Consider the following 23955-nt stretch of genomic DNA (forward strand, 5'->3'; position numbering starts at 1 on the left):
AGTTCAGGATGCCCTAGTATTTGAGTCAGTTCCCTTTTGGAACTAGAAAAGGAGACTTCCAGAGGCAAGAGCATAGATTAGAGCCATCCTCCTGCAGACGTGATGCCTTAGTGGAAAGGGATGCTCTCCAAGATTGGGGCTCCACAGAGATTTGGCCAATGGCAGTGCCAAGGACTGCCTTCACTTTACATTGAAAAAAATCCTGCCTTTTATTTATTTTTAACTTTTTTTTTAAAAATAAATTTGTTTATTTATTTATTTATTTATTTATGGCTGTGTCGGGTCCTCGTTTCTGTGCGAGGGCTTTCTCTAGTTGCGGCGAGCGGGGGCCACTCTTCATCGCGGTGCGCGGGCCTCTCACTGTCGCGGCCTCTCTTGTTGCGGAGCACAGGCTCCAGACGCGCAGGCTCAGTAGTTGTGGCTCACGGGCCTAGTTGCTCCGCGGCATGTGGGATCCTCCCAGACCAGGGCTCGAACCCGTGTCCCCTGCATTGGCAGGCAGATTCTTAACCACTGCGCCACCAGGGAAGCCCTTTAACTTCTTATTATGGAAAATTACAAACATACATAAAAGCAGAGAGAACATATAGCGAATCCCTCTGAATCCCGCTGGCCAAGGAAAACCAAAGTTTCGTGAATAGGGGATGCCTGGTTCTTTTTTTACCCCAGCTTTATTGAGATGTCATTGACAAATAAAAAATTTTATATATTTAAAGTGTGCCACATGTTTTGATAAATGTATACATTGTGAAATATTTACCAGGGATGTCCAATCCTAAAAGGAAAAGAAAAGTTTTTATGTTCAATAGATGCTTTATTCTCTAAACGAAATTTTGAATCAAAACTGCCAATTAAGCCAACAGTTGCCTTCCCTGTTTTGAAACTCCAGTCTCCTCCCCGCCAGACCCCAAGCTTCCTGCTACCCCTTTTGGCTGTCCAGGCCTCCTCCCTGCTCTGCTGGGATACCTCTCCTAACCCCCAGCTCTCCTAGTAATTTCTCATGCTGTTAATGTTACAATTGGCTATTTCTAAAAACCAAAGATTCCCAAGACCTGCTTTTCCAGGGATCATCAGTATTTTAAAGGTGACCTTTCTAAGGCAATAACGCTGTTGTCTAATTCCAGGAAGGACCCTGATGGTGAATTTCAGGCTCTGTAGGAGAAGAGGACAGGATTGTGCTAAGAAAGCACTGTTGGCAGAGGCAAAGTCTTTTAACATCCTGTAAACGGGGATGGTTAACTGCTGTTTGTGGCCCCTTGTAAAGTCAGTACTGATAGGGTATTTCTATTCTCCTGCTGCAGACTGATCTGATAAACTGACCCCATAACCTCCTTCAGGTTTATTGGTCTAGCTCCTGCGACCACTGCTTTTACTTCTTTGAGTGGGGAGCCTGAATTTGAGACAGGAGGTGGGCACCGTGCCTGAAGAGGCTGAATTTGATACCGCTGCATCTTTGTTTCCTCCACCACCCCAGAGTGCAGCGGGAGGAAGGAGCAGAACACACATGTTGAGTGTTCTTGGGGAAAGGTTATTTTTAGGGGCAGTCTTGCTAAGACTGCTTTAGCAGCTTTTCTTTAGGTACAGATCACACCCTCACCTGCTTAGGTATGTGAATTTCTAGGGGAGCCCTGGGAGGGATGGGGGCTGCCTGCATGTAGCAGTTCCAGGCCACCTCCTTCCTTACGAAGATTTATTTTATTTTATTTGTTTCCCAGCTTTACTGAGATGTAATTGACATGTAACATTGTGTAAGCTGAAGGGCTACAACATCTTGCCCATCTCTCAGGTTCTCTATTCTTCATGAAAGGAAATGAGGAAGGAGGGTGGACTGATTCCAGAGGCAGGGTGACCCCTCATCCAGGTTTGCCCAGGGCAGTCCCAGCTGTGGCTTTGTCCCAGAGTGACTATAAATAGCATCACCTTTGACTCTCAGAAGTGGTCCAGTTTAGACTTCGAATTCTGTGGTCACTGTTCAGAGGAGATACACAAAGCCACCTCAGAGGAGGTTAACATAATATTGAGACCCAAATAATTTGTATATTGGACAGTAATGCCTTTTCTCAAAGTACTGGCCTATTTCTGAACTTGAAAAAATGCAAATATTGGTGAAAGGAGAGTTCTAAAACTTTGACGGTTTTAAATATCACTGTCTAGTAATTTCTGAATCTTCTAACTCACGAATCCTTTAGAAGACCAAGCCTTGCAGCCAGCGGTGGGAGTGAGCCCTGCGTCTGGAGGGTATGGGACCAGGGACCCCGCTGGAGGCCTACTGTGGGCCAGGTTTCCCTCTGAAATCCACATTGTCGTCGTCCTTATGGTAGTTTGTATGCCGTCTGTGTGGTTTTATAAATAGTATATATACTCATGCTTCAGATAGCTTGCTATTAATATGTGCTAGGCTTTAAGGATGCTTATTTTGCACATCCAAAAAACTAAGGGTTAGACTATTGAAATATCTGGACCAATTTCCAGGGTTGGATCTCTAGGTTTGTTCTTATGACAGCTTAAGTCTTTTTCTAATAAAATTGTATATATCTTTAGACATTTGAAAGTCTGGAAGTGAAGTGGTGATACGTATATTTACTGTGGGATAAAATCGTGTTTAATGTAAAATTGTCCCTTCTGTCATGAGACACAGGTGGGGCTGTCACCATTCGAGTCCATTAAGGTCTTGGTCGGGAAGCAGGGTGAATGCTGTCAGAAATACTTGGGGAGTGACAGTGGGTTCTATTGCTGTCACTGGTGTCTGGGTAACTGGATACTAAGGATTTCTCTGCTGCGGTCCTTGGACTTGGACAGTGTGTACCTTCTCCATGGGCATTTTCAAACTTCATGTTGAAATAGGGATTTTAGTGTCAAACTTAAAAAAAGTCCTGAAGTAGCACCTCACTGACTGATTAACTTCAGAAATGTAGGCTTGCTGGAGTGTATCCAACGTGAGTAGTTTTTCTTTTTCTGGTAAAACGATGGAGGCTGAGTGAAAGAAAGCTAGCTAACATAATTACAGATAACCAGGGAAGGGAGAAGAATCTAGCCTAACAAATTATATAGACTTTCCCAAGCTACCTTTTTAAGATACATTTTCAAATAATCACCCGAGTCATATGTCTTCACTACAGAAAATATGGAGAAGAAATTTTAAAAAGTCATACCGTAGAGAAAACTAGTGTTAACATTTTGCCATATTGCCTGCTAGATGACTTGACGCTGTACTAGAAAAGCATATATTTCTGTGTTTTATACTATAATATATAACTGTCTGAAATGGCTCAGGATACGAAGACTTTATTATCTCTTTTTATGAACACTTTTTAGTCAGCATGAGCCCTAGGGAAGAACTTCTCGATGGAGGAAATCCCAGCCTGGTTCCCCCAGGGCAGAGTGGGCAGGAACTTTGGAAATGACCAGCTTCCCTGTTTTTTAGCCCTTCTGTTTTCCAGAGCTTTCCGCATATGTAGAGCAAACCTGTAGACGGACCTGATTGGGGGCTGTTCCTCACTTAGAACTGTGCTCTTGTCCAAACTACCAACGCAGAGACTGGCGTATTATAGAGAGCTGTTCCCTTCGAAATGAACACTTTAATTTCTCTGTGCAGGCAACCATTTGTTTGGGTCCCTGAAAATAGTAACAGTATGGTGAGCTTGAATTAAAGAATATTTATTTTGGTGTCTGGGTAGTACAAGCTGCTTCCCCAGTTGCTGGGATGGGCCAGGGTGGGGAGGGGGACATCAGTGTGCTTTTCTTTAAACTTGAATTCATCCTCAAGAAGAGAATCGTGAAAGTACAATTAATGTTGCTCTTGCCTATAACCGAGCAACAGTTGGTTCTGCCCTGTCCCAGAGCCACGTCTTACACATAATTAGCCAGGCTCCAAGGGAGCAAGTTATTTTGGGAAGCGTAACTCAGGATCAATCATATGTAAGGCTGTTGGGAACCTTAAATGCTTGCTTACCAGAAAGTCGTCAAAGGAATTCTCCACGGAGGTCGTGCCAGCTTGGGGGAGGCAGGTGTGACCCCACAAAACTCCCAGCCAGCGGCTAAGTCAGGCTCTTGACCTCAGGAAATCTTTAAGCTCAGATGACCAGGCACCAATAGCTTTCATGTGGTTCTTTGAGCTTACCACTTTTTGTTTTTGTTTTTAATACTTTAGAGCAAAAATGACCAAAACTTTGATTCTGTAGAGATTTGATTTGGTTAGCGTATGCCTCCAATTGTTTGGGAAGTAGCTGCATATTTCTTAGCTTAACTTTTTTTTTTTCCCATTTAACAGTTAAAATGGGGAGTTTCATCAAGATCATTTAACTGTCCTTTAGAAGACAGAAGGCTGTAACTTTTTTTTTTTAAATTAAGATTTTGTTTCAAGCATTGCAAAATATCCCTTGGAATTAAAGGAGAGGTAGTTTGGATTGCAAACTGGTATTGGGAGTCAGTGGCTCACAGAAGTGTTTGAAGTCCTTGCTAGGTTGCTTCCCTCTACCTTGAGGACTACAGAGATGCAGAGATGAATAATTGCAGCTGAAAAATAAGAATTAAGAGAATGAGTAATAAGGACTCCTGTAAGTGGTAATAAAATGTTTGTAGGAAATTTCATGAGCTGGGAGGAAATTAACAGATGGAGGTACTTTAGCTTCTAGAGAAATGTAAGATTTTTTATGAAACAGAAAAGTGCTAAATAATTCAACCCAAATCCAATATTATTTCTGGTGATCTGTATAAGAGGGAACACGGGGACGCACATTGGGTTTTAAATGAAAAAGGAATGCAGTAAGCTGAGACTTCAGACAGTTGTCATTTTCACAGGACAAGAGAAGCATACTGTTATTAACATCAGCAAGTGATAGACTTCAGTTATTTTGGTGTATCATTCTTTTTGTAAAATTTTTGCTCATGTCCTTTTTTATTTTTATTTTTTATTGAAGTATAGTTGATTTACAATGTTGTGTTAATTTCTGGTGTACAGCAAAGTGATTCAGTTATGCATATATAACTTACAACTATATACTTCCATTATAGTTTATTACAAGATGTTGAATATAGTTCCCTGTGCTATGTAGTAGGACCTTGTCATTTATCTATTTTATATATATTAGTTTGTATCTGCTAATCCCAAACTCCTAATTTATCCCTTCCCCACCCCCTTTCCCCTTTGGTAACCATAAATTTGTTTTCTATGTGTATCATTCTTGTGCATTAATTACTATTTGTCTTCATCAAAATCAGTAAAATTTAGACCAGAATAGTGAATATTTTAGCACATGTGAATGTTGACCTCTTTTTAGAAGACTAAAACTATTAAAAGATACTTCTTAAATAAAGGTAAAACCACGACTCTCATACAAGAAGAAAAATAAACACGTTAAAGATGTTATTTAACTTACTAATGAGAAAACTGGAGAGGTGTTCCAGCCAGTTCAAAAGAGAATCTGAAGAACAGTCACATTTATAGATTGGTAATATTGAAATTAATGTCCAAATGGTGGCAGATACTTTTATGTGGGTGGAAGGAGGGTTGTCCCTGAACTGGACAGAATGCATTCCTTGTCTGTAGACAAGAATGACTTTGCGTTGCTCTTGATCATCTTTGGCTTAGATAGATGAGTTGTAGAAGAGCGTAGAAGTGATGCCGTAGACAATGCACAACTTTCCCATTGGAGCTCAGATGCTTCCCAACGTTAAAGTGCCTTATTTAGCTATTTCCTCTTTCCAAATTCCATAACTTTCAATCGCATCCTTTCTGGAAGTTACAGAAGAGACTCCACATATTAGGCAGGTCATTCCTTTTTTATTTATTTACTTATTTATTTTAATTTGGTTGAGGCTGGGTCTTAGTTGCGGCAGGTGGGCTCCTTAGTTGCGGCACACGGGATCCTTAGTTGTGGCATGTGGGATCTTTAGTTGCGGCACGCGAACTCTTAGTTGCGGCATGTGGGATCTAGTTCCTTGACCAGGGATTGAACCCAGGCCCTCTGCATTGCGAGTGCGGAGTCTTATCCACTGCTCCATCAGGGAAGTCCCAGACAGGTCATTCCTTAAACCGGAATTAGTCCTGGCTAGACTTGGCTTTGTTAAAAAAAGTGAAAAGCATTTTTGTCCCATTAGGCAGCCTCAAGGCTTTTTAGCATATTTCTTTATCTATTCTGAACATCCAGGGACTAAATGGAAGTCAGTCTTATGAGCCTGGTGATTGAAGCCTAAAATTCATGAGGAAAACCAGACCTGGTTAGGACTGTCTTTTCAGAGGCTGGGAGAGCCATCTTTAACCTCCCCACTTCAGTCATCCATTAGCCTGATTCTATTTTTAGGTCCCCTCAACAGTAAGGTTGCCTGTTACTTTTTATGAGGTGTTTTCTGGGGAGCAAGATTACAGACGCCTCTTTTTTAATGTTTAAGGATTCTCTAGTTAAGTTTGAGATGATAATAATACTTTTCAAAAGCCTGGAACTTGAGCAGATAGAGATTTTTAGCTCTGCGGTGTTTTTTATTTTTTCAGTTTAAAAAATCTGATTGCTAACTTCTTTGATCTATTGCAGAAGGTCAAATAAGATGTTATTCAGCAAATAGTTACTGACTGCCACTAGGTCCCGGGCACTGTCTAGAACACAAAACAAAAATCCCAGCTTCTCTGTGTGGCACTTTCACAGACATTTTTAGAATGTTCCAGGTGGTGGTGTCACCCACCAGGTATTTCTGAGAGGATTATTCCTGCTTCCCTACCAAGTCCTTAAAGAATTCTGATGGTGACAGCCCTACTTGAGTTGTTTGTAGGCTTTGATATTCCTTAATGAGAAAGTGTTAGATATTCTCACATTGCCTAGAAAGAGATCCTGAATCCTGCTTGAAGGCAGTATTTGTTGGGGATGAATCAGTGGGAAAAGGCTGCCTCTGTTTTTTTTTCTTACTTTGTCTTTGAGTAATCAAATTTGTATTTATGAGTATTCCTGTTACTCAAGTTAAAAGCAGTGCGTTGTTACTGTTGAGGCTCCAGTTCATTCATGACTGAAATTGTCACAGTTTAAGCTGGAAGCATTAAAAATTTGAATCCGTGCTAGCTCTGTGTGCGTGAATACAGGGGTCCCTGCTGGGTGCTGATACAAAGGTGAATAAGAGAAGACTAGGGGCTACTGTGTTCACTTTGTGCTTCTTTGATTCAGAATATGTATACCTGCGGGCATATAAAAGCCTGGGAACCAGTTGTGGGCCTTCCATTTGCAATGGAATGTAATGGAATTTGTCTTTTTTTAAAATTTTTATTTTTTAAAATTTTTTGGCTGAATTGGGTCTTCGTTGCAGTGCACGGGCTTCCTCTTGTGGTGGCTTCTCTTGTTGTGGAGCACGGGCTCTAGGCGCACGGGCTTCACTAGTTGTGGCATGCAGGCTGAGTAGTTTTGGCTCACGGGCTCTAGAGCGCAGGTTCAGTAGTTGTGGTGCACAGGCCTAGTTGCTCCACGGCATGTGGGATCTCCCCAGACCAGGGCTTGAGCCCGTGTCCCCTGCATTGGTAGGCAGATTCTCAACCACTGCACCACCAGGGAAGCCTGGAATTTGTGTTTTTACACGAGTTAATTTTAAAGTTCATGGGCAAAATATTTTTACCCTCTATGAACAAAAACTAGTGTTCTGAGCACCTTGTACCTTCAGGAAGTTAAGATATGCCAGTGGGTGTCTCTGGTTCTTTGAATGGTGGGGTGAGTACTTGTGATAAACCAGCAAAGATGGAGACCTGGCATGGTTCTGGGTTCTTGGATCACAGACCTCCTTGCATCCTTCTCTGTGTACAGCAGTAGTCTATGAAATGTGCTGACTGACAGCATGTTTATGTTCAGTTATCAGAGGTGGAATATTTCCTCTGTTCAAGTAGACATAAATTGTGACCATGGGCTGTCTTTATTTTTCTATGTGATGACTTACTTCCATTTCCATTGTAAGCACCTCAAGTTTCTTTGAATTGCCATCACTGACTGCTGGTTTTTTTGTGTGTGTTCCTGTAGCATTTATATTTGCAAAATATTTTCCAGTCCTTTACAGTTCATCACACTTCCCAGCCAACTCATTGAATTAGGTTCATGGTACATTGCTTAGGGGAAGAAATAAGCCACATGATTAGCAGAGGCAAACTATTGTATATAGGATGGATAAACAACAAGGTCCTACTGTATAGAACAGGGGACTTTATTTAATATCCTATAATAAACCATAATGGAAAAGAATATGAAAAAGCATATATGTATAACTGAGTCACTTTGCTGTACAGCAGAAATTAACACAACATTGTAAATCAACTGTACTTCAATAAAATGAAAAACACAGGACAAATCCAAGGAGAAACATGCCAAGACACATATTAGTCACACTATCAAAAATTAAATACAAAGAAAAAATACTAAAAGCAGCAAGGGAAAAGCAACAAATAACATACAAGGCAATCTCCATAAAGTTAACAGCTGATCTTTCAGCAGAAACTCTGCAAGCCAGAATGGTGTGGCAGGACATATTTAAAGTGATGAAAGGGAAAAACCTACAACCAAGATTACTCTACTCAGCAAGGATCTCATTCAGATTCGATGGAGAAATTAAAACCTTTACAGACAAGCAGAAGCTAAGAGAATTAAGCACCACCAAACCAGCTTTACAACAAATGCTAAAGGAACTTCCCTAGGCAGGAAACACAAGACAATGAAAAGACCTACAATAACAAACCCAAAACAATTAACAAAATGGTAATAGGGACATACATATTGATAATTACCTTAAATGTAAATGGATTAAATGCTCCAACCAAAAGACACAGATTGGCTGAATGGATACAAAAACAAGACCCGTATATATGCTGTCTTCAGGAGACCCACTTCAGACCTAGGGACACATACAGACTGAAAGGGAGGGGATTGGAAAAAGATATTCCATGCAAATGGAAATCAAAAGAAAGCTGGAGTGGCGATTCTCATATCAGATCAAATAGACTTTAAAGTAAAGACTATTACAAGAGACAAAGAAGGACACTACATAATAATGAAGGGATCAATCCAAGAAGAAGATATAACAATTGTAAATATTTATGCACCCAATATAGGAGCACCTGAATACATAAGGTAAATGCTAACAGCCATAAAAGGGGAAATCGACAGTAACACAATCATAGTAGGGGACTTTAACACCCTACTTCCACCAATGGACAGATCATCCAAAATGAAAATAAATAAGGAAACACAAGCTTTAAATGATGCATTAGACAAGATGGACTTAATTGATATTTATAGGACATTCCATCCAAAAAGAACAGAAAACACTTTCTTCTCAAGTGCTCATGGAACATTCTCCAAGATAGATCATATCTTGGGTCACAAATCAAGCCTTGGTAAATTTAAGAAAATTGAAATCGTATCAAGGGACTTCCCTGGTGATGCAGAGGTTAAGAATCTGCCTGCCAATGCAGGGGATACGGGTTCGAGCCCTGGTCCGGGAAGATCCCACATGCCATGGAGGAACTAAGCCCGTGCACCACAACTGCTGAGCCTGTGCTCTAGAGCCCGTGAGCCACAACTACTGAGCCCGCTCACCTAGAGCCCATGCTCTGCAGCAAGAGAAGCCACCACAATGAGAAGCCCGTGCACTGCAACGAAGAGTAGCCCCCACTCACTGCAACTAAAGAAAGCCCGTGTGCAGCAACAAAGACCCAACACAGCCAATAATAAATAATAAATAAATTAATTTAAAAAATAAAAAAGAAATCATATCAAGTATCTTTTCCAACCACAATGCTATGAGACTAGATATCAGTTACAGGAAGAAAACTGTAAAAAATACAAACACATGGAGGCTAAGTAATACACTACTCAATAACCAAGAGCTCACTGAATAAATCAAAGAGGAAATAAAAAAATACATAGAAACAAATGACAATGAAAACACAACAACCCAAAACCTATGGGGTGCAGCAGAAGCAGTTCTGAGAGGGGAGTTTATAGCAATACAGTCATACCTCAAGAAACGAGAAAAATCTCAACAACCTAACTTTACACCTAAAGCAGTTAGACAAAGAGGAACAAAAATACCCCAAAGTTAGCAGAAGGAAAGAAATCATAAAGATCAGATCAGAAATAAATGAAAAAGAAATGAAGGACACAATAGCAAAGATCAATAAAACTAAAAGCTGGTTCTTTGAGAAGATAAAATTGATAAACCATTAGCCAGACTCAGAGAAGAAAAAAAGGGAAAAGACTCAAATCAACAGAATTAAAATGAAAAAGGAGAAGTAACCACTGACACTGCAGAAATACAAAGGATCATGAGAGATTACTACAAGCAACTATATGCCAATAAAATGGACAACCTGGAAGAAATGGACAAATTCTTAGAAAAGCACAACCTTCTGAGAGTGAACCAGGAAGAAATAGGAAATATAAACAGACCAATCACAAGCACTGAAATTGAAACTGTGATTAAAAATCTTCCAACAAACAAAAGCCCAGGATCAGATGGCTTCACAGGTGAATTCTCTCAAACATTTACAGGGGAGCTAACACCTATCCTTCTCAAACTCTTCCAAAATATAGCAGAGGGAGGAACACTCCCAAACTCATTCTACGAGGCCACCATCACTGTGATACCAAAACCAGACAAAGATGTCACAAAAAAAGAAAACTACAGGCCAATATCACTGTTGAACATAGATGCAAAAGTCCTCAACAAAATACTAGCAAACAGAATCCAACAGCACATTAAAGGATCATACACCATGATCAAGTGGGGTTTATCCTAAGAATGCAAGGATTCTTCAATATATGCAAATCAATCAATGTGATACACCATATTAACAAATTGAAGGATAAAAACCATATGATCCTCTCAATAGATGCAGAAAAAGCTTTTGACAAAATTCAACACCCATTTATGATAAGAACCCTCCAGAAAGTAGGCATAGAGGGAACTTACCTCAACATAATAAAGGCCATATATGACAAACTCACAGCCAATATCATTCCCAGTGGTGAAAAACTGACACCATTTCCACTAAGATCAGGAACAGACAAGGTTGCCCACTCTCACCACTATTATTCAACATAGTTTCAGAAGTTTTAGCCAGAGCATTCAGAGAAGAAAAAGAAATAAAAGGAATCCAAATCGGAAAAGAAGAAGTAAAGCTGTCACTGTTTGCAGATGACATGATACTATACATACAGAATCCTAAAGATGCCACCAGAAAACTACTAGAGCTAATCAATGAATTTAGTAAAGTAGCAGGATACAAAATTAAGGCACAGAAATCTCTTGCATTCCTATACACTAATGATGAAAAATCTGAAAGAGAAATTAAGAAAACACTCCCATTTACCACTGCAACAAAAAGAATAAAATACCTAGGAATAAACCTACCTAAGGAGACAAAAGACCTGTATGCAGAAAACTATAAGACACTGATGAAAGAAATTAAAAATGATACAAACAGATGGAGAGATATACCATGTTCTTGGGTTGGAAGAATCAACATTGTGAAAATGACTCTACTACCCAAAGCAATCTACAGATTCAACGCAATCCCTGTCAAACTACCAATGGCATTTTTCACAGAACTAGAACAAAAAATTTCACAATTTGTATGGAAACACCAAAGACCTTGAATAGCCAAAACAATGTTGAGAAAGAAAAACAGAGCTGGAGGAATCAGGCTCCCTGACTTCAGACTATACTACAAAGCTACAGTAATCAAGACAGTATGGTACTGGCACAAAAACAGAAATATAGATCAATGGAACAGGATAGAAAGCCCAGAGATAAACCCACGCACATATGGTCACCTTATCTTTGATAAAGGGGGCAAGAGTATACAATGGAGAAAAGACAGCCTCTTCAATAAGTGGTGCTGGGAAAACTGGACAGATACATGTAAAAGAATGAACTCCCTAACACCATACACAAAAATAAACTCAAAATGTATTAAAGACTTAAATGTAAGGCAGACACTATAAAACTCTTAGAGGAAAACATAGGCAGAACACTCTATGACATAAATCACAGCAAGATCCTTTTTGACCCACCTCCTAGAGAAATGGAAATAAAAACAAAAATAAACAAATGGGACCTAATGAAACTTAAAAGCTTTTGCCTAGCAAAGGAAACCATAAACAAGATGAAAAGACAACCCTCAGAATGGGAGAAAATATTTGCAAATGAAGCAACTGACAAAGGATTAATCTCCAAAATACACAAGCAGCTCATGCAGCTCATTATCAAAAAAACAAACAGCCCAATCCAAAAATGGGCAGAAGACCTAAATAGACATTTCTCCAAAGAAGACATACAGATTGCCAACAAACACATGGAAGGATGCTCAGCATCACTAATCATTAGAGAAATGTAAATCAAAACTACAATGAGGTATCACCTCACACCTGTCAGAGTGGCCATCATCAAAAAATCTACAAACAATAAATGCTGGAAAGGGTGTGGAGAAAAGGGAACCCTCTTGCACTGTTGGTGGGAATGTAAATTGATACAGCCACTATGGAGAACAGTATGGAGATTCCTTAAAAAACTAAAAATAGAACTACCATACAACCCAGCAATCCCACTACTGGGCATATACCCTGAGTAAACTAATTCAAAAAGAGACATGTACCACAATGTTCATTGCAGCACTATTTACAATAGCCAGGACATGGAAGCAACCTAAGTGTCCATCGACAGGTGGATGGATAAAGAAGATGTGGCACATATATACAATGGAATATTACTCAGCCATAGAAAGAAACGAAATTGAGTTATTTGTAGTGAGGTGGATGCACCTAGAGACTGTCATACAGAGTGAAGTAAGTCAGAAAGAGAAAAACAAATACCATATGCTAACACATATATATGGAATCAAAAAAAAAATAGGTTCTGAAGAACCTAGGGGCAGGACAGGAATAAAGACAGATGTAGAGAATGGACTTGAGGACACAGGGAGGGGGAAGGGTAAGCTGGGACAAAGTGAGAGAGTGGCATGGACATATATACACTACCAAATGTAAAATAGATAGCTAATGAGAAGCAGCTGCATAGCACAGGGAGATCAGTTCCGTGTTTTGTGACCACCTAGAGGCGTGGGGTAGGAAGGGTGGGAGGGAGACGCAAGAGGGAGGAGATATGGGGATATATGTATACTTATAGCTGATTCACTTTGTTATACAGCAGAAACTAACACAACATTGTAAAGCAATTATACTGCAATAAAGATGTTAAAAAAAATTAAAAATTAAATGAAAAGAAAAGAAAAGGAAAGAAATAAGCCACAGGAGAGATGAGCTGACTTGCCCACACCAGACGCTGAGCTGGTCACAGAGCCAGGCTTCGGATTTTAGGGTCGCTGTTTTTTAGGGACTGCTAAACTGAGCTGTTGCATGCCATGTTATCCAGCAGGATCTTGGAGACTAAGCAGAGATCTGTGGGTGGAGAAGAAAGGGCTGCCCACCGTGTCATTAGCTGCCTGGTTATGCCAGTTACGAGAACAGGAGGGCCCCGAATGGACTTCCAAGATATCTGGTAATTGATTGTAGCACATGCAGCATCCTTAGAAGGAACACTCTTCTACTTACATACTTCTTGCTTTGATTCAATTTTTTAAATGTCTGTAGTTGAGAAGTCTACTTGGGTGCTTGGTAACCTTGAAGGTTTGGAATTTTTTCAAGATCAGATGATTATTCAACGTTCACTGTGCTGAACAGTCGGTGACGACTGTTGAGTGACTGCTGGGTCCAGAGAACTATCCTAATGTTAGTATAAACTCCAGCAGAAACACCTTTGTTTTTTTTGTTTTTTTTTTTGCAATTTACATTAAAAAAATTTTTAGGTGTTTTTTTTTAATTGAAGTATAGTTGATTTACAATGTTGTGTTAATTACTGCTGAACAGCAAAGTGATTCAGTTATACATATATATTCTTTTCCATTATGGTTTCTCATAGGATATTGAATATAATTCCCTGTGCTCTACAGTAGGACCTTGTTGTTTATCCATTCTATGTATAATAGCTTACGTCTGCTAATCCCAGCCTCCCACTCCATCCCTCCTCCAACCTCCTCCCCCTTGGCAACCACCAGTCTGTTCTCTATGTCTGTGATCCTGGGAAACACCTTTTAAATGTTTTTAAAGATGGTTGAGTGTCTGAATCTTTCAATTTAAGGTCATTCTGCTGATTTTTCTGATGTGATGCTGGAGTGGCCCATTTTTCTGGGCATCGTGGCATTGTCCAGGCTCACCCAGTGCTATTCCCCCTGTGATTTGTGGGTCAGGGTCTTTCTGGCTGAGGGATGGTGAAGCTTTGTGGTGAACCAGCACATCTGCTTCTGCCAGCCACATGGTTTGCAGGAATTTCTGCCCTCTCAAAGGAGCGGCTCCCTGCCCTTCAGGAGGGCAGTGTGTCCTTAAATGCTGGAGCTGCCCCCCTTCTCCTCCCTTAACTGGAGATTTTACAAAATGTGTGCACCTTTCCAGATACCCACACCCCGCCTTACTTTTTGAATATTTAAAAAGAACGAGGAATATGGACACCAAGGGGGGAAAACTGCGATGAGGTGGGGATGGTGATGTGCTGAATTGGGCGATTGGGATTGACATGTATACACGGATGTGTATAAAACTGATGCCTAATAAGAACCTGCAGTATAAAAAAACAAACAAAACAACTAATACTAAACTTTCATTGGGTTATTTGTATGGAAATATGTTAATATAAATGTTTCAGACATTAAAAAAAATAAAATAAAAATAAAAAGAACGAGGAAAACGATTAGGAGGGATCCTGGCAAATTGAGAGTTTGTGAAGTGGAAAAGAAGACACTGTTATAATGATTATTATAAATAGAAAAACAAATGGAGCGTTTTTAGAAAATCAACTTAACAGAGCTGTGGTTTTCAACAGTTTTTCATGGGAGGCTGTTAAGAACCATTGTGATAATAGGTTGTGTGGCCCGGCTGGCCTTTGTATTTCTTCTCCTCCTGATAACCTTTTGAATTGTTTCATAAAGTTGATCATGACAATTTTTTGGTAGCTGGGAAAGTGTCAGGACGTGAAGGATACATAATTGCATGGTGTCAAGAGTCAGAAATAGAATCCGAGTTCTGAGCCACGACTGTGGGCTGGACAGGGCTCCACCTGTCCTCCCTGCTCCCTCTCAGGGACCACTGCCCCCTGCTCACCTGGGGCTCAGTTGTCCCACCCACAGGATGCAGGCCAGGAATCCCCATGCTAGCCACTTGATGTCTTTACTCTCTGAGAACAGTAAGTGATAAGCAAACTCAAAATTGTAGAACACTCTGATGATGCCCCAAACCTGTTTAGACCTGATAGACAGTGCTGTTTTTCTTTTTTTTGATGTATAGTTGATTTACAATGTTGTGTTAATTTCTGCTGTATAGCAAAGTGATTCAGCTACATACATATATATATATATATATATATATATATATATACACTTTCTTTTTTATATTCTTTTCCATTGTGGTTTATCTCAGGATATTGAATATAGTTCCCTGTGCTAGACAGTAGGACCTTGTTGTTAACCATTCTGTATATAATAGTTTGCATCTGCTAACCCCAGACTCCCAGTGACAAGGCTGTTTTATAATCAGTGGATTTAAAAGCTGAAAATCATTCAGGCTTGCCTACCCTGAGCTTCATGCTGCGGGCTCTGCCCGAACGTCCCAGCCCTCAGTAAACCCTGTTCTATTTTGTTCAGAAACGCCCCGTGGCTGTAGTGAGTCTCCGTGTTAGGAAATGTGACCTCTAATTAGTATTTTATGCAGTTATTATGAAAATAAAAGCTGGTTAACAGAGTATAAAAGAAATTGATAGCTGTTGTGTTGCCAGATTTTTGTTTGGAGAAAATGGAATAGTAAATTGAACAAGGATAGTCTTATAGGAGCCAGCCCAACCCTAGAGCCTTATTGCTAGAAGAATTAATAATTAACTGATGGTATGAAATGGACTCAAACTCAGAGAACCGTGTCAGATTCAGGATTGATCTTTTTGGTCCTTATTTGTGTCTCCAGGTGATAATCTCTTCCAGGTAGAGATGCAAACTTGTGTTATTTAAACAATATATATAATCATAGATATTATTCATGTTGATTAAAAGACCTTGTTTTCCCTTCTCTCTTTGGAATAGTCTACAATGTAGGTTGTTGTGTCTGTAGAATTAATTGACTTAACTTAAAAAGAAACCAAATACAAATGCATAACGTTCAGTAACTCAAGCTTATCTCAATATTTCAGTGAGGACATAAGTGCTTTTTTTTTTTTTTCTGCTCTGCACGGCATGTGGGATCTCAGTTCCCTGACCAGGGATCAAACCCACGTCCCCTGCAGTGGAAGCACAGAGTCCTAACCATTGGACCACCAGGGAAGTCCCTTTTTTTTTAATAAGTGCTTTTTTGCCATTAAGCACATTGTACTGACTGTCATGGCATATAATTTAACTTTGAGAAAGACAGTGGTCTTAGGATTCCTATGGACTTGGGACTTTGCTAGTATGTTCTTCAAGGAAGAAGGTATGGCCTCTGAATGGGGGTAGCAATTCTTGCTAACAGATATTACTGGAAAACTCCTCCAACTGACATTTTTCTTTCTTTTTCTTTTTTAAAATTTTTATTTCATATTGGAGTATATTTGATTTACAATGTTGTGTTAAAGGTGTACAGCAAAGTGATTCAGTTATACGTATACATGTATCCATTCTTTTCTCATATAGGTTATTACAGAATATTGAGTAGAGTTCCCTGTGCAATACAGTAGGTCCTTGTTGATTATCTATTTTATATATAGTAGTGTGTCTATGTTAATCCCAAACTCCTAATTTACCCCTCCCCCCAACCTTTCCTCTTTGGTAACCAGAAGTCTGTTCTCTATGTCTGTGAGTCTGTTTCTGTTTTGTAGATAAGTTCATTTGTATCATATTTTAGATTCCAGATATAAGTGATATGATATTTGTCTTTCTCTTTCTGACTCACTTGACTTAGTATGATAATCTCTAGGTCCACCCATGTTGCTACAGATGGCATTATTTCATTCTCTTTTATGGCTGAGTAATATTCCATTGTATATATGTACCACATCTTCTTTATCCTTTAGTCTGTAGATGGACATTTAGGCTGCTTCCGTGTGTTGGTGATTCCAACTGACATTTTTCTCAACCACCATGTTTCAGGGGTTGAGGAACATTTTCTGGATCTCTAGATTATGTTCAGGAAGATAATGGGGCAGCAACCACTGATTGTTTGAGTATCCTTCAGACTTATCCCAGGAATACATAATACTGTAAGTCACAGGCACATGGCCTTAACCCCCAGGGCCTCTTCCTCTGCTCCCTGTGTTTGGAGAGTTTCAGTACCATGACCAGAGAGGGTCCTGTATGAGCAGGGAGACCAGTCTGCACCCACAGGACTGTCCATCCTGGCCAGTGACTCATGGGTTATGATTCTGTATGTTTCAGGAAGAAATGCTAATATTTGCTCCCATTGCCTAAGGAATATACAAAGTGAGACAGTGACTCCCATGCCTTTCCGTCTTTTCCTCTGTGACTTGAACACTCGTTCCCTTAGCTTTTTTTTTTTTTAATATATTGCATATATATTTATTTATTTTTATTGAAGTATAATTGATTTACAATGTTGTGTTAATTTCCGGTGTACAGCAGAGTGATTCAGTTATACATATGTATCTGTTTTTCAGATTCTTTTCCCTTAGAGGTTATTACAAAATATTGAGTAGAGTTCCCTGTGCTATATAATAGGTCCTTGTCGGTTATCTATTTTAGATATAGTAGTGTGTATCTGTTAATCCCAAACTCCTAATTTATCCCTCCCCCCACCATTTCCCCTTTGGTAACCGTAAGTTTGTTTTCTATGTCTGTGAGTCTACTTCTGTTTGGTATATAAATTCATTTGTATCACTTTTTATTTTTAGATTTTACACGTAAGCAATGTCATGATATTTGTCTTTCTCTGTCTGGCTTACTTCACTTAGTATGATCATCTCTAGGTCCATCATTCCCTTACCTTTGTCGTGAGTGTCTTTGAAGGGTGAGAACAACTGGAAGCGTCAGCCTTTCCTGTCGGCAGGTGGACGGTTCGTGCTTTCCCATCTTGGTTCTCTTTGTGTGGCTCTGAGAGGTTTTTTTTATGTGCTTATTTTCAAGATGCAAAAAGTGTATGTATTTATCACTAGGTGAACAGGGGCAGGGAAGAAGCTCTTCTCTAGGAGAGAGGTAGAGGAAGATTTGAGTTGGAAGCAAGGGAGGAGGTTGGAGGACCTCAAATGTGACGAGGCAGCTTCTGAGGTGAGCTCTGGGCTGGGGGGACGTTGGCCTCTTTCCTTGAGGGTCTCTGTCTGGTTTGTAACACCATGTCTTTTAAGAAAGGACACCTGCCTTCCTAATCTGGTTTGAACCAAGGAGCCCTCCAAAACCACATGGACCTACCTTGGTTCCATTTCATTTCTCCCAGATTTAGTTCACAGGGACCTTAGAGATGCATGTTGCCATCAAAGAGCAAGAAAATCCACAAAGAAGTCTTTTTTTTTTTAATTAATTAATTTTATTTTTGGCTGCACTGGGTCTTCATTGCTGCGCGCAGGCTTTCTCTAGTTGTGGTGAGCAGGGGCTACTCTTCGTTGCGGTGCGAGAGCTTCTCATTGCAGTGGCTTCTCTTGTTGCGGAGCACAGGCTCTAGGCGCGTGGGCTTCAGTAGTTGTGGCTGGCGGGCTCTAGAGCGCAGGCTCAGTAGTTGTGGAGCACGGGCTTAGTTGCTCCGCGGCATGTGGGATCTTCCCGGACCAGGGCTCAAACCCGTGTCCCCTGCGTTGGCAGGTGGATTCCCAACCACTGCGCCACCAGGGAAGTCCCCACAAAGAAGTCTTTTAGGTACAATGTGTGGGATTTTGTTGCTGCTGTGGTGGCTTTTGTTTTTATCTCCTCCACGATTAGCGGGATTTTCACAGAAGCGGAGGACAATGGGGAAGGCATAGGAACAGTCTCTGTAGGCCATGGTAATGGAAACTGTAAATAGAATGAAAATTAAACAGTCTAATAAAGCTTAAAATTCCTTTTCAGAGTGCACTGGCCTCTTTACAAGCTATTATCACAGAGCCTTGGGGTCCTTTTTCACATTTAAGTTGGTTAGTTACCACCTTTATTGGCTCTTCGGAATACTCATTAAAGAAAGCGAAACTTCATTAGGCTTAACTGACAAAATTGACCTGGTAGATTCAGTTCATTCTCTGCATTTGCACAGCTGAATAATTACCTGTGGTAAGTTACCTTCATCACATGCATGCCTATAAGAAGGTGGTATCCAGCAGATGTTCACAGTGTTCCATAGTGGGGGTCAGGAAACCTGCACTGATTTCATGAAAAGCTTTAGGGTTCTATCCAGAAGTGCTTCTGATACTTATATTATGAAGGGGCTTAAATAACATGGTAATTAGTTAAGGTAATTTACACCAGCAATATTTGTCCATTTTTAATTAGAGTATAGATAAAGATAATTCAATAAATATTTTATATCATTGTATTTTTTTCTCTGTCAATTCCTTAACCCACTGTTCTCTTGTGCCTTCCCCAAAAGGTTAGGTATATGGTTAGTCTTGGTATTATGAAAAAAAGAAAAACAAACAGAAAACCTTTAAAGTAGTTTTGCTTGCTGAAAATGGAGCCTGGGAAGTTTTTCACTGTATGAACTTAGTTATCTGGAAGCAACCTAAATGTCCATCCAAGGAGCTAGTTAGAAAATAAAGTATGGTATAGTCATGACAGTGGAATACTATGCAGCCATAAAAAGGAATGCTCTTTGCTGATATTGAATGACCCTAGGTTATAGTTTTCTTAAAAAATATAAAAAAGCCAGGTGCAGAACAATGTGTATATTATGGTTTGTGTTAAAGGGATAGAAAAAAGATGTGTGTGTCTGTGTGTTTACGTATGTATACAATATTGTTGAAGAGAAACACAAGACACTGAATCTCTTTGTTGTTGCCTCTGGGGAAGGGAACTCGGTGGCTGGGAACAGGAGTGAGAGGGAGGCTTTCCACTTTATGCCTTTTTGTACCACTTGAATTTTGAACCCAGGTAATAATAGACTCTTGTTAATAATCTTAGCTTCAAAAAACAAAATTTGATTGTGTATAGTAACACTGTCCAACAGAACTCTCTGTGATGCTGGAGGTGTTGCGTACACATTTGCACCATGCAGTACAGATGTGCTTGTACACATGTGGCTTTTGAACACTTGAAAGATGGCTTGTACAGCTGGGAAACTAAAATTTTAATTTCCTTTCATTTTAATTAATTACATTTAAATAGCCAAGTATGGTTATTGGCTACCATATTGATTGGGTGCAGACCTAGAGTATATGACTTAGAGTATCTCTTCTGTTTAGACCTGACTAAAGTTTAGATGTGTTTTAGGAGAAATAACTATTAGTTTTGGCTCTCACAATAACATTTATTATTGGAAATCCAAGAAAATACCTACATTTTCTTTTTGTCCTAGAATTTAATGCCATCACATATTTCTTTTTCTTAAATTTATTTTATTGAAGTACAGTTGATTTACAGTGTTGTGTTTATTTCTGCTGTACAGCAAAGTGATTCAGTTATACATCTATATTCATTCTTTTTCATGTTCTTTTCCATTATGGTATATCACAGAATATTGAATATAGTTCCCTGTGCTATACAGTAAGACCTTTATTTTTAACATCTTTATTGGAGTATAACTGCTTTACAATGGTGTATTAGTTTCTGCTTTATAACAAAGTGAATCAGCTATACGTATACATATATCCCCATCATATCCCCTCCCTTTTGAGTCTCCCTCCCACCCTCCCTATCCCACCCTTCTAGGTGGTCACAAAGCACGGAGCTGATCCCCCTGTGCTGTGTAGCTGCTTTCCACTAGCTATCTATTTTACATTTGGTGGTGTATATATGTCCATGCTACTCTCTCACTTCATCCCAGAGTAGGACCTTGTTCTTTATCCATTCTCTGTATAATAGTTTGCATCTGCTAACCCCAAACTCCCAATCCATCCCTCCCCCAGCTCCCTTCCCCCTTGACAACCAGAAGTCTGTTATCTGTATCTGTGAGTCTCTTTCTGTTTTGTAGATCAGTTCATTTGTGTCCTATTTTAGATTCCACATATAAGTGATATCACATGGTATTTGTCTTTCTCTTTCTGACTTACTTCACTTAGTATGATCATCTCTAGGTCCATCCATGTTGCTGCAAATACCATCACATATTTCTTGAAATAAGTGCCCATCAGTCAGATTTGAAAATCCTTTTTATTACCCAGAAAAATCATTTTTATGGAAAACTGTGTCTTTTTGTAGTCTTACTTGGAAAAACTCTATTTTTGAGAGGTTCATCTTCTCATCTATAACACAAACCCTGTTTGTCTGTCTCTCTGCAGCGTAATGTGCCGGCACTTTGTTCCGGAGCCCAGCAGCTGTTGTGTGACAAGGGCACAGTTTGCATTCTTAGCCAGCAGCTGCCAGAAGCATTTCTAATCTGGTTTTGGCAGGAAATAGTGCACAAGTGGAAACCAAGTTAAAAGAAGTTTGAAAAATAAACAGAATGACTTTGGATGCCACTTAGTATATAGTTCATCTTTCTGCTTAATATTGCCCTAGTTATTTGTTAACATGACTAGCCTCTGAGCGCTTCCAGGGCAGGGCTGTATCTAACTGTCTTTGAAATCCGGGCTCTAGCCCAGGACCTGGAATATGCCAGTAGGAGTTCATTATTATTGCTACTACTACTATTATTATTATTAATGATTGACTATACTGCAAATTTGTTTAATTAATTCAGTTACTTTTTTGAAACTGTTGTTCATCCAGGATAAACTAGTTGTAGATAATTAGTGGTTATGGGTCCCTCTTCTCTTCCCCTTTCTACTGCACAATGCCGCCCACCCTCTGCTCTAAAGTACGACATTTTGAACATTCTTTAAGCATAATTTATTCATCCATTCTGCAAGCACTCTGATTTTTGTTGTATGCAGGGAATAAGCACATCCTAATTTCCTACAGAATAAGAGATTTTCAGAAGGCAAAGGCATAGGTGTAAACATGGTATCTTTTTAAAAAATTTTTATTACTTTTTTAATTGAAGTATAGTTGATTTACAATGTTGTGTTAGTTTCAGGTATACAGCACAGTGATTCAGTTATATATATATATATATATATATATATGTATACATATAATATATATATATTCTTTTTTAGATTCTTTTCCCTTATAGGTTATTATAAAATATTGAGTGTAGTTCCCTGTGCTATACAGTAGGTCCTTGTTAGTTATCTATTTTATATATAGTAGTGTGTATATGTTAATCCCAAATGTGGTACCTTTCTAAACCGAAGGCAAAAATTCCTCAGGTGGTTAGACCCAATAAAAGTTTTTTTTTTGTCTCTAAAGAGGAAAGTTTATTAAAATCTGACCTTCAGGCCTCAAATCATGCTTTCCATCCAATTCGGTCTGCTTCCTCTCGAAGGTCCAAGATGCCCCAGCCTCGTGTTCTCCCCAGGATGTGTAAGATGTCAGGCCTGGTCCATGTGGAGGGGCTCTGAGTGCTGACGGGGCTGTGCTCAGCACTGTTTGCTTCTTGTTGCAGACCTTCACTGCCTGGTGTAACTCCCACCTCAGGAAAGCTGGCACTCAGATCGAGAACATCGAGGAAGACTTCCGGAATGGCCTTAAGCTCATGCTGCTTTTGGAAGTCATCTCAGGTGAGTCTTAAACATTTTTCGTACGTGTTATACCCAGTCTTACACGTACTTCTATGTCCGAGCAGTAGATACGCATCTGTTGTTTTGTTTTGTTTTGTTTTTTAAAAAAAGCTCCCTTTGAACCTGGCTGGGGGAGATGGTATTATTGGCAACGCAAACCTTTCCAAAGAGCAGTCTGCCTGGAGTTATTTTTCTGTTCTAAAAAAGGAGTGAATTCTGTTTAAAATTGACTTATTAAAATCATGTTTCTACCACCCACTTCGAAAAGAATAAGAGAAGAGAAAATGACATTTATAAGACTGCCCACCAGGCTGTCCTCTCCACTAAGTCCAGCTAGTGTGTATTCCAGAAATTGTCTTTCACGCCAAAGGCCAGTGTACATGTTGGCTTAACTCTGAAAACAGGAGTTAAAGTCCCCGAGGGGTTATCCTTTGCCCTGAATTTCAGCTGGCTGGTTTAGACTTTGGACTGGAGAGTGGATCCGGCTTAATTAAAGAGGTGTGAGTGGGAAGGATGAAGGCAGGTCGGCCCTGATCCAGGTATCTTCGTAACTCCACGTCTGAGATGAGCCCTGTGATTTGAACGAAGCTCCCTGACTTTCTCCCACAGCTGGTCCGCACCTCTGAATGCTGCAGGGGCACCAACCAGCTTCTTTCTTACTCATTCGTACTGTGGCTCAAAGACCAAACCGGACTCTCCCAGCAGATCTGAAAAGCATATGGCCTTAATAGCACAGCTCCCCTCTGGTCCATTTGACCTTGAAAGTACTGTGATTTACAGAAACCGAGAACACGTAAGGAACAGTCAAATAATGATTCCCATTTAAGGAGGGCACGGACTCTGAATTTTGGCACCTTGATTCTGCATCAAGGGTCTCCTTTCTCTGTGTCTACACGATTCTTTCTTCATCCAACAGGGGAAAGGCTGCCCAAACCTGACCGAGGAAAAATGCGATTCCACAAAATCGCTAACGTCAACAAAGCCTTGGATTACATAGCCAGCAAAGGCGTGAAGCTGGTGTCCATCGGGGCGGAAGGTAAACGGGGTGTGATGGGAATGACCCTGACCATGCACAGATCTCCCCATGGGGCAGTGGGCCTGCAGCTGGGTGCCTGCTTCCTTCCCCCCCTTCCTTCCCCCCATCTCCTGTGTCAGCCTCTCTTGCCAGGCTCCCCGTAGGCACCATGAACG

At 40.0% G+C, this 23955-nt stretch overlaps 1 protein-coding gene across 1 annotated transcript in view; it reads left to right on the forward strand.

The window, feature by feature from the left end:
• The window catches only part of ACTN2 (actinin alpha 2), a 74796-nt gene that overhangs the window by 11276 nt on the left and 39565 nt on the right, over positions 1-23955 (forward strand). The window contains exons 2-3 of the mRNA XM_007170784.2: positions 22650-22764; positions 23681-23800. Coding sequence (XP_007170846.1) covers positions 22650-22764; positions 23681-23800 — 235 coding nt within the window. The remainder of the gene's footprint in view (positions 1-22649; positions 22765-23680; positions 23801-23955) is intronic.

The sequence above is a fragment of the Balaenoptera acutorostrata genome, chromosome 16 (genome assembly GCF_949987535.1).
Source record: "Balaenoptera acutorostrata chromosome 16, mBalAcu1.1, whole genome shotgun sequence".
In the NCBI taxonomy this organism is placed as follows: Eukaryota; Metazoa; Chordata; class Mammalia; order Artiodactyla; family Balaenopteridae; genus Balaenoptera; species Balaenoptera acutorostrata.